This window comes from Opisthorchis viverrini, assembly GCF_000715545.1.
Source record: "Opisthorchis viverrini unplaced genomic scaffold opera_v5_99, whole genome shotgun sequence".
NCBI lineage: Eukaryota > Metazoa > Platyhelminthes > Trematoda > Opisthorchiida > Opisthorchiidae > Opisthorchis > Opisthorchis viverrini.
The window spans coordinates 1,169,168-1,181,595 of NW_008751754.1; the positions used below are offsets into that span (position 1 = coordinate 1,169,168).

Sequence of the window (12,428 nt, forward strand, 5' to 3'; positions counted from 1 at the left end):
TCCGTTTTTTGCATTTCGAAGAAAGCGCTTGTAACTTGGATGCAGTTTTGACCTCTGTCAGTTTCCGTTTGATAAAAAATAGGCTGAATGATACTGAACAGCAGTCTACACAATACATTCGGCCGCTCAGGCGCGATAGTTTAGGTGCGTCCAGCATGTGCAGGTAAACCAGTGACAGTAGGCTCACTTTGCATGTCCAATGTCTCAGGCTCGAGTCAAGGCACGACCAAAGATAAGTTCTCTGATGAGCGAAGCCTGAGTCTAGTGCTTCCAGCTTCAGTAAAGATTAACCGAAATAGCTATACTTTGACATGGAGAGAACCATCTCAGGTTGGTCTGAATTTCCTGAGATCACTGCTGTCAAGCAAATAGTGGCACGTCAAGTGAACTCACCTCACTTGAGTAAAGGTCAGCCTGTGCGACCACAGAATGGTTCTCTGCAGATTCTTTTTGAATCGCATGTATTTAATCTTTGTCTGATTAAAACAAATCAAGAATTTCACTTCATATCCTAAAACGGCATCCTGTGATGGTGATTTTTTTCGTTTCATTGTTTATGATCCATGTGGTTTCTATGTTACGCCATTCTGGAGGTCGTTCGACCAGGGTGGCCTATACTTGAGTCAAATTTTTTAATCCTGTTCAGCCTGTTCTGTTTACAATACCCAAGAATTTGGTTTTGCTTTGGCTCGGATCAATGGACTTCGCGTCATTCAATACCAATCAACTTCCGGTAACAGCTTCGCTGGAGATAGACACTCGTTAGGGAAACCATTGCGGAGCACGCGATCTTTCCAAAGAGAGTTATTGATGCATCCGGTCCTGCTACGCCGGACTCATCCTCAGTTTCCCAGCAGTACACTCTCAGTCTTTGAGTTCCTTTGACCGCTGCATCCGTCTTTTACTCTTTGACTGAGCGCTTTTGTTCATCTTCTTAGCAGGGAACATTTGAGAGTAAGTGGATTGTTTCACTGACAGAGCGGAAGCTCAACGGAAAATTCTTGAATTTCCTCACACTACCATCACCCTAAAAGTAGCCCAGAGGAAGAATAATTTCATAAGTTGAGTGGAACTTTGCTCTGAGAAGTCGTTAACGGAGAAGCCAGTCGATACTTGACCACGTCATATAGTTCCCCTGATGGAGGTATGAATGGGGCTTTGTCCATTCTAAGTAGACCTAATCACGCTGCTGATCGGCTGCCCGTGGACACATGGTTAAGTGTTCAACCACTGGTCGGAAGTTTACAGGTTTGAAACTCTGAGTCTCGTGAGATTCACACAGCTGAAGACTCTCAGTAAGGATGAAGCAGCTGTACAGTGCTTCTCGGTCTTTCAGCATATATTGGCCTCATCGACTGGATCAAATATCGATTGAAAAATACCAAATCTCTTCATACTACTTTCATATCAGAAACGTTGATGGTAGCCACCCTGAAAAGTTTACGCCCATCCACCCACGGCTGGGAGGGATAGTCGGAGGTCAGGTTTACCCTTGTCATTTGTCAATGGTTCAGTCTAAAGTGCTTTCCTACAAAAAATATGCACAATAGGCACGAATGACCTAGCTGTGGTCAAAGGACATGTAAGTCCTAAAATGGAGCAGGGGCTCAATGGTGGTTAATTTAACTCTTCGTGTAATAGCCAGGGGCATATTGACCCATTAAGGGTGGGTTACTCTTGATGAACGACCATTCCTGCCACTGGACCTATTCTTTATGTGACCAGGTTGTTTTTGGCCTAAAAATAATGTATCTTAAAGACATCGTATGTTGTTTGGATAACTCAACAAGTTGAGTCTTATCAGTTCCTTGTGAAGTGACTGTGGTACAGACAGATCCGAAACTGAGGAAATGGTTCCGAGATCCGAGAAAGATGTGAGCTCAGCTTAAAAATATTTTCGAACGTCGGCTGCTTCTAGACTCAAGAAGCAGTCAGCTGATGCAAACTAGTAACACACTCTCATTATAACCTCTTCCCCAGTAGGGACCAAGTTCCGGCGGTCCCAGGTGATTCACGGATATGCAAAGTATGCGCTAGCTGGAACAGTGTGCTCATTTTGAGCAAATTCTATCTCATCCTAAGAAAACACTCATTTACATACGAAGTTTCATTTCTCTGATGACGAATGCATACCATACAGTTATTAGTAGTCCGGTGTGGCTAGTTTCTAATTTTCCGTAGCTTCTCCTCAGTAGATTGTAAGGATCAGAAGACAAGACAAACTACCAAAGAAAGAAGCGTTTTTGAAGGAAAACTGATTCCATCAAAGTTATCCCGATAAATTTGTTACTTAACATGGCCAACTCGTCAATCAACTTTCTATGACAGGCAATCTTTATGAGAAAATTGGCATGTGTCTGTCGTTTTGGAATAAGTCACGCATTTAACGATATCAAACAGAAAATGGTAGCTACCATTGAAAGGAGGAGGGCCTACGCTGTGGAGTTCCTTATTAGAAATTCCAACTGACCGGTTACAGACCATTGGACAGGGAAGCAAAACTCCCATTTGCATCTTATTTACAAAAACTGGACATCCATCTTCACCTGAATGCGTCTTCTTGAACTTTCCTGGATATTCATTGACACCAATCATTCATCGCTCAAATCCAAGCATAGGTTACAAAGCGACTCCACAAATTCCGCAACAGACCTCCCCTTTTCAAAAGACGCAAAGGGAAATTCCGCGAACAACACATACTACTCGCGTGCCTCCCCATCAGTAGTATCACCGTTACACCATAAACTGTGTATGCAGAGTCGATTACCGCGTCTGTTGTTTACTGCCAGGCAGATGATTCAACTCAGATCCATTTATTGACCATTCCATTTCCATCCCACTTCGCCCACAAGTTCATTTCCAGGTACGTCTAGAAAACTAATCGGTTCCTTCTCAACAGATTTCTAGACAGAAGTTAGAAGTTTAGCGGAACTCGTTCAGCACAGCAGTTAAACATAACATTAACTTAACATTAGAGGGACAGGGTTTGCATAACATGTTGCTGAGACAGGCGATGGTCCTTCTTGGGACTGTTTAGACAGATGTTTCTAGCAATTTTATTTCCTATCTGGATGCCACTTAAGCGAAGGTTATTATGGAAACTCAACTAAATATCAGCTAAATCTTTCGTTCTAACATTGTCTCGGGCGTATTTTGCACGTTGCCACTTCCTGTCACAAAGATTAAATGCTTTCAAAACACGTGACCTAATTTATCGATCAGAGCCTATTTCTCCGCCCCCACTTGATAGAAATGTACGCCGTTTTCACGTGAGTCCATTAGAATTCAGCTGACTTACTGTCCTTGAGCACACGTCAAAACGGAATTTTTTGGAAAAATGTGCCTGAAGAACAGCACGGAAATGAGGTATGGGCACGCATTTTCAGGATAAAGGAGAAAAGTGGAGTTACATTTCAAAATGCAGTATTATCACGAATAAGCTGGCAAACGTACCTGTAACAGAAATAGTGATTCCTTATGAATAGCCTCATGTCAACCCATAATGGGTCCACCTTACAGAAAAAGGTCAAAAGAAGAGCGATTTCATTTGGTCCCGGCTTTTTCACTATTGAGTTTCCATTAGGGAGAACACCCCTCATCATGAGAGTGAGCTTGACCAAATCAGCTCATTCAACAAGTGCAGATTATGGATTATTTTGACCACCTGGTCATAGCGGTCCTATTGTTCAAGCAAACAGTAGTGTGACGCAGCTGCAACGGTGCAGATATCTGTATCACTGTACCCAATACCAATCGACAAAGTTTCTCTCAGAACTTGGTTACCCCAGACCGTATTTACGTCACTGTCGCTTGAGATCAATAACAGTGCATGTAACTGGTCGTGTCTGGACTTGAATCCCTTGATTGCCGCCAGTCTGTGGTGTGAACTCATGAGAATAATTGGACTAGAAAGCATGAGGATTGTTCCAAGGGGAGCGATGTGAATTCGAAGCCTGCAAGTCCCCATAATCGCTTAAAACTAGCTCAGCAACTGTCCTGGTTGTGTTGTTCGTTTGACCTACCCATCAGTATTCCGAATCAAATGGAGCGACATTGCTTAACAGCTGACATGTTCGTCTCTTTGGACGCGACAGTTTAGATGCTCTCAAGTATTTGTTGATGTAATGGCGGAAACACTTTCGTCTCGCTCATCCGGGGTTCGAATCCCGGCGAGGCTTTGGGATGTGCTGCTTCACCACTTTGGTATGGACTGACAAGGACAACTGAGTGTTAGGACAAGAGGGGGACTGTGCAGTCAAGAGTGGTATGAATAAGGATTCCACAAATCTCTTAACCACACACACCTAGGAGAATAACGAAATTCGATTTCACTAATACTCTTGTGTTTCAGTCTTGCTCCAATTGAGGATCGGCGACCATCTGCGCAATTCGCGTTGGTAGACTGACTGAAGTAGAGCACTAATACTTACGACAAAATTTGGGATATCAAATAACATTATACTCTGAGTCCCGTGAAGAGGCAAACACGGTGCAAAAAACTCTGACATTTCATTCATCGTACGTTTGTACGAATCGACCTGGTTAGCCTACATACGACAGTTATGAATACAAAGAATCAACACTAGATTTTAGATGGACGGACCCGATCATAAAAGCTTTCCATATCACCCGATGGGAGAGAAGTTGCAATAAATTTGCTAGTTCAAAGCTTGTGTATCTCAAAAAAGATCAACGGATGAAGTAACTAATTGTGGGTTTATTGTTAAGTGCCCCAGACGTATTCATGGCCAAAAAGACTACATACTACTGAATAACATTCACAGAATGAGAGGACGGTTAGACTAGTCTTCTAGTGCCCTCTCCAAAGGTCCAAACCATTTCCCAACCGACACTCTCAAATATGCACTACACGTAAAGGTGTCACGTTGATGTAACAGGCCTACGAACATAGTGGCCTAGATTCGCGCCAATCCCATTCCCTAAACTGCATAACCAAGACAGTGGAGAGTATTAATGCCCAACCGATATTCACTTGTGCTCCTTCCGGAAACCAGATGGTCTATATTCCAAGTCGAATCAATCCACCCATCTGTGGGAACAGAGCGGTACACTCCATCAACTAGTGGGAACCACGTGGCATGTTCTGATTGGTACGGTTTTGGTTGAACATCAACTCCCAACACAGTAGAACTTTTCGATAAGATACGTTTCTCAGTCAAAGACGAGTCCCCTTGACCTTATACTCAAGAGTCCAAGAAGACTTGAAGGCATCTCGTTGGGTGTTTCTTTTTCATATGTTTTGCCAGCTGTGGAGATTCCTAGATGGCTAACGATGGGGCCAGTTAGACTTAATCTGATTACCGGACACGCCAATCACACATTCGGAAACAAAGCCTTCAAAACTCTTCTTGAAGGAGTACTACTCAAAGGTTACTGTAGACTCTTGAATATCGCACTCCTTGTTTGGGACTCATTTTGTATGCGCAGTTCACGAATTTCGTCGGCTTCACGTTCTTCTTGAATCACAAACCGGCGGAATATTTCCATATGCATATTCATTTAGCCTTAACGGGAATCTTCAGTTTATGAAACTCTTCAACTGAATGTGCTGGCCAAAGTTCGCCTAGTGTTTCAGCTTGTAAGTGTTCCGCCGACTACACACAGTGTGAATTCAAATAGAACGTAAGGTTGGCGGAAACTCGAGAACTCGCTTACCTAACGAGTCTCAAGAGAAGCGAAACTGGTGGTGGGCTGTCGAGGAGCTTTCATCAACCTTGCGAGTAGCTGTCCTTCAAGAAAATTTACTGCCATATCACGAATATCATGTCGACTGAAACATAGAGTGGACCATGTGCAGCAAACCCGAGGTTAAGCGGAGTCACCCAGTAGAACCAAATAGATTAGCAGATGAGTACATTTCATGGAGCCTCGACAATCATCGATCGGTTCAATCAGCCTCCGTTGGCACGTGTGTTGTGTTGCAAACAACTCTGCAAACCTACGATTTATCCTCGGTTCCCACTGAGATGGTCACCTTCACCCAAGAATTATGCAGATGTCTACCTAGCAAGCTCTAAGCTATACTGTTTTGATGGATGATATCTGTCAACCAAAACTGTTTAAATCTATCACCCAGCTCACGTTCATTGTGCATCAAAATGACATCACTCTGCTAAACAAAAAGCGTCTTCAGTACTTTCTAGAGCTTCGTCTGTCTGTGCTACAGAGCTTATCATGTGGCACGGATCAGTGATTCTATTTGAGTGCTAACAAGAGCTCATTTTGAGTTTGCTTAACTGAAGCCACAACCGGAGGTCACCTAATAATTTTCTCACCAGATTGACAGCGTCATTCAGATTTTGTAACAATAAAACCACAATTATCTAATCTTCTGACCCGTTACAATACCCGAACTTTTGTGCAACTCAGTGTGGCACTTGATCTAACCAGTTTTTGGTTCATTCGTACAATCGGATTATTGGTGAATAGTCAGGTGTTTCATCTAATTAGTCAACGGGCCGGAAGGAGCCCGCCCATTGTAGAGCAAGATTAATCAGTTAATTCAAATACTTTCTGGATATCATGGAGAACACAGTTACTTTAATTTAAACCCACCACACAGCAGTCTTTGACAACGATATTCATGATCCCATTCGACAGTTGTGGAAAGCCGGCCGAGCAGAATGCATGTGAACCCAGCCAGGTCGTACCAGGATACGCACAAGATAGATCACAGGCAATAAACTTGAATTATCATCAGGGATGACTACCTCGGAAAGATGATACAGATATTGAATGACACTTCAAAATTTTTATCAGCGAGCAAAAGACCAGACTCAACCAAGTGAGACAAAACTAACAAACTGTTTGAAGCGCCTGAAGAATGAAGGTTTGATTTCTGAAGTCTGATTCCAACGCCTGAAACCTGCCGGTACCACAATTCAGCGACTTTATGGACTGCCTAAGGTTTCATAAGAAAATGTTCCATTGAGGCTGATTTTGGATGTGCGTAATTCCCCATATCACGCAACTGTCCAATGGTTTACCGAGATTTTAGATTTAGATTTATGCTGGTATAGTCTCTGTGACACTTTTGAGTTTGTGGACATGATAAAAGATGTGGATATTAGTTCCAAATTTATGTGCTCTTTTGACATAAATTCCCTTTTTACCAACATCCTAATCTTGAGGACTACAGATTTTATCTGTGATTTGATAATCCCAATCCCCACCATCTCATTGAAAAAACTACTCCTTCGCTGTACCTTCAGCGTAAAATTCCAATGTAACTCCATGCTTTACCGACAAATCGATGGAGCCGCCTTGGGTTCTCCTCTTGGCCCCTTATTGAGTAACATTTTTATGGGCAAACTGGAGCTTGGTCGATTGAATGGGGAGATTAGACGTACACACCTTTATCGAAGGTACGTAGATCATATCTTTATGGTAGTATCAAACCGTTCCGAAATGGATGCTCTCCTGACCAACTTCAACCAGGCACATCCTGCTATTCAGCTCACTTTTGAAACTGAAAGTGACAACGCTTTCTACTTCTTGGACGTTAGGTTAGTCAGACTTCCCACGGGTTCGATTCGGAAGTCTGTCTACAGAAATCTCACGTGGGCGGGACAGCACACAAGCTTCCTGAGTTTTGTGCCACTGAGGTGGAAACGAACCCTGATTCAAGCTTTAACGAACCGAGCAAAACGTATTTGTTCTCCTGATACACTGGATTCCGAACTGCAGCACTTTGCTTACGTGCCTCGAGCCAATGGTTATCCGGAGAGATTTATAATCAAGAATATGTCCGACCGCCCTATCCAATCGCCTATCACGACCGTTGGAAGGAAGCCAATATAGTTGAGTTTATCGTATAAAGGCGATCTGTTGGTGGACATAGCCAATCGCTGCCTGTTTCAATTCCTATAACGCACGTTTCCGGCTGGAAATCTGTGGTCTTGGTTTACAACAAACCCTTTGCTCAACTTAAACCTCAAAGACAAGATACCAGTCCTCACCCGGAATGTGGTTGTGTATTCCTTCTCCTGCTGTTGTTCAGCGGAGTACGTTGGGCGCACGACACGGCAGCTTTTAATTTGTCGTTTCATGCTCTAGATGCCAAGCGACCTGTTTCCGGGTTTTCAGTATGTTGACCGCCATTAGTATGATGTTTCACAACTAGGAATGGGGGCACCGCTGGCAGAATATCGCTCTACTTACGTTCCGCATTCCCTCAAGATTACTCGATACCAGCGGCTTCAGTGGCAACCATCAGATATCTTGAAATCTGTGTCGTAACTAAACTTTCGAATTTCCTTTATGCTGACAAATACCGGGCCGTCCTATGGTTTTTCATGAGTGTTGCTCCTACAAAAAATGATAGTCGGGAGATAAAAAGCAATTTAATCTGCTAGTGTACATGAGTTTTTTTTACACTATAGAGTCAAGTAACAAATGAACCAACAGACAAAAACAAAGAATCGGCGGATGAAGTTTATCACCAACTGGGCGGATAGTGACCTGAATGGCGCAAAGTGGCTGGGCTCGGTCAGCAGGTGAGCTTTAATGATCTGTTGTCAAGGATAGGTGAGGTAGTAGTCTATTAACTGTTCTCCATAGTGTATCTCTATGGTTGACTTTTTTTCGTTCTTCACAATAGCGGAAATATGATGAGACGAATTAACTTCTCATTACGGTCACGTGAGTTGTGCGTGATCCAGTCAAGAAAGACCAAAGTGAACTTGTTTCGAGTTCGATCACATGGAGACGAGGGATTAATAGTGACGGTGGTGTTTTGAGAGAGAAACAGATAGAGAGGGAGAGTGAAAAAAAGAAAAAAGAAGGCTAAAATCTGAATACGGTCTCGTACAAACTAGAAATGAAAGACAGACGCATTAACAAGTTTCGCTGTCAACTTACGGTCGGAATGTCAACTAGGTTGTTGAATTCGTTTCGAGATGATCATCATATTCATTAATCGAGTATTAAGTATGTAGGGGTGTGTGTGCTATTCTGCCCGTATTTGCACGTATGTACACATACAGCCATGAGAGCCTGGTGGGTTTGTTGCTATTCTGTGTTTCGGAGGTAATCAGTTAACAGCTATTTGGGTGTGCTTGACAGACGAACCGGTACACTGACTGGCGAAATCTGGGAATCGTAGGATTTGAGTTCACTAAATAACTCTGTAAATCGTAGCGAATCTGCATTGACGTGTAACATATCTTGGGATTTGGCGTTGATAATGCGTAGACAATATTGCCAGAATCGGTTGCGTACTTGGTCTATGACTTTTGCACGAATCGAGCTCTCGAAACCGTTCAGGAGTGCATTCTCACTATCGAAGACCTTTCGATTCCCATTGTTGTTCTCCATCAGCAATTGATTGGTTTCTGCGATTAGGAATGGTTTGAGAGGGTAGCTAATTTCATTACCCATATAAGAGTAGGACAAGTAAAGACAGGCCATTACAATGGTGTGAAGTTCACGTTCAGAGTTGACGGCACATTTCAAACAGTCTTTAAGCATCATGAATAAGAAGACAACATTCGCCGGATTCATAAATGCCAGTTCTGACCATCCTTGAACCAGTAATGCCCGATCGACTGCGCGAATCCAGTTGACAATAATATTTGGCTGCAGTAAACGTAAGCGATTTGATCGAGTCCTACTGGTCGATGTATTCAGAGAGGCCAGCTGAAGTCTAGCGACAACGAAAAATGATAAACATCGTAGCAGTTCACTGGTACTAGCCTTGAAACCAGTTTGTCTAGGATCCACAGAATGTGCGCAATAGTGAATCGATCGACCTTCTTTGCGCATCCACTGGCTGGCCAAATCACATTCGAGTTTAAAACCGCAGTAGGAGGTAGTTGAGTACGGGATCAGGCAGTGTTCGGTTTGGTGTCCCTGACATTCGGAAAGATATAGTTTAGGGAGATTGTTCCGTATTGGTTGGTTGGAATTTGGTATCCTTTTTTCTTCAACATCAGCTGGTTTATGTGTTTCTGCGCAAGCCTGAGAGGCGGTGTTTTTAGAAAGTACTACAGGTCGACTCTCACACCATGGTACACTGTGACAAAGTGTGCTTTGTGAGCTCTCTACATCCCAGTCTAACTGATGTTTTTCATGTCCAGATTTCGACTGGGCTGAAATACCAGGCTGTTTCTTATCCTGAGACTTTTCTAAAACTTTTCGCTTGCTCTTTTCAGCCCTGAGTCTGGGGATCATGCTTCGAGGGAAATTTTCCGTGTCCGTCTTTCCCACCACTCGAGAACGGAAGCTGTTTGCTTGATGATGCTGACTGAAAAACCTGAGTGCATAGCAAGATAAGGACTTGGTAAGGTTCTTACCCCAGCTAAAATCTTTAGACTCGATTCCAGGCTCATTTGCTGGCACTTGTGGCGATATTTCCACAACGGTTGTATTTCGTCTGTGTATACCGGCGTATTCTCGAGATTTACCAAAAGAAGTAAGTGGTTCCTCTGGTACTGCTGGAATACGACTGGAAGCAGGAGAGGGTTGAACGGACGACTGAACTCGGTGTGCAATGACTGGATGGGGTGATCCAATGACTCGGGTCGGGCTCGCAGCGTTAATGGAAAGCTGCGAGAAAAAAGCATATGGTTTCTTGTCACGACGGTAGGATGGAGAACACTCTATTCGAGCATTTCCCAAATGGGCTGGGATCGAATGGTGATAGGGATGGTTTCCGGATGACGCAGTAACACCATCAGATGGACTGTGCTGGTGAGGCATTCCTTTTATAACTCGTCTGCTTGTGGAATGGCTCGAAGCACAACGTTGAAGTTGATGCATTCTTCCAGATAAATCGCACACTGGATTAACCCTTCTCTCAGTCTCAGTATACATATCATGTTGACATTCACAATTCGAGACTGGCCGCTGTGGACTAGTCCTCACCAGTGGAACTTGATTCAGCAGTTCCAGACAGGTCACACATGATGCATGAGACATTTGCATAAATGCATTTGGTTCTGAAAATTGACGGCGTGAATTGAAGTGTACGTGTCGCGGTGGCTGAACAGTGTCTGACGTATGAATGTGTGAGTTCAGCCCAGCAAATGGTTCTGCATTCAGATTAGCTTTCACGGGACTGGGCTGGTAACACGAGATCGATAAATGCTTGCATGCTGTGCACATGGGCTTAAGACTGTCATGTGGTCCGCAGTAAGGTGTACCAGTTCGGCCACCATTGGCATAGCTCCCTCGTCTTTCGTCGGTGTATGGTTGAATGGCGTCGATTTCATGTTGCGATTGCTGGTACTCGGAATCCTCTAAGGCAGCTGAAAAGCTGACTCCACTATTCCTCAATTCACGATGGTGGGGGTAGTTTGAAAAATAGGAATTTCCTCTGGATCTTCTCCGGAAGATGGACGGAGTCACCGAACCCAATGTCTCTTCACATTGATCCCTGAAAGTCGCGATACCAGACTGAGAACGTTGCGCTTTACGGACAGTTACGGTTGGGTTCACCGGTTTCGTTTTTTTCGACAGGCCCGGAAATATGATCCGTTTCAAGCCCGTCGAGCCGGGTGCAATAGGGGTGGCCAGCAAGTTCGTTTGTCTAGATCTCAAGCCTCCTGGCTGGTAAGTCGAATTCCGAATACATCCGTTATGCGTCACCCTAGAAGAACATACTTCGAGCAAACTTGGATCGCCATAGTCATTGGAACTTCGCCTGTTCAATGATCGCTTCGGGTATAAATGGTCTGATAGGTCGGTTAAACTGGCGCGATCATTGAGGTAACACTGATTGTGAAACTGATGGCTTTTGGTTTCCACATGTGCCGCGGATGAAGAGTTGGACAGAACTGTGCCCATGAAGTCGTAAAGTTCAAGGTGTTCAACTCATGCATCAACCATCTGTTTCACTCTATCATCCACCTTGAGTGCGCGATTGCAAATAATCCAACCTCTGGATCATTCAGAAGATGAAAGCCACCAGTTGGTAACGACTAAATCATGACTGTTTTATTAGCCCTGACTCCGGATAACGAACAAAGTACTCTGTGCTATCGAATTACATCCGGATGGATAGATGTTAATCCTTTGAGTGTAATTTCTAGCAGGTATGTCGTTGGATTCTGTTCACATGTCACAGTTCGGTTTGATGCAAGTACCACAGTGAACCTGACTATTTCGTTCCACGGTAGAATGGATTAGGTCTCATTCAACCAATTCCACCCATAGCGTGGGAAGCCGGGAGCGGGGGTGGTGAGTAGGAAGGGCTAGAAATTTTCCCGTGCGCCCGTGCACACGAGTGCACGTGTTATGTGGGCGCGTGCATTCATCCCATTGGGCAATACGCTCCCACACACATTCACTCACTTACCCATCCATATACCGGTGGGTTCCGCCCTCATCGATTGTGAGTTGAATCTTACCCTTCCTTATAGGTTCGGTTGCTCGTGTGTGTGTGTGTGTGTGTGCAGCCATGCTAGCCT

At 44.0% G+C, this 12,428-nt stretch overlaps 1 protein-coding gene across 1 annotated transcript; it reads right to left on the reverse strand.

Annotated features, from left to right (window-relative positions):
• Window positions 1–9,063: 9,063 nt before the first annotated feature.
• T265_05289 (hypothetical protein) lies at window positions 9,064–11,805 on the reverse strand (the record flags this gene model as incomplete). The annotated part of the gene is made up of 1 exon (XM_009170264.1): window positions 9,064–11,805. One exon carries the CDS (start codon window positions 11,803–11,805, stop codon window positions 9,064–9,066), a length of 2,742 nt encoding a protein of 913 aa, XP_009168528.1.
• Between the last annotated feature and the right edge of the window lie 623 nt (window positions 11,806–12,428).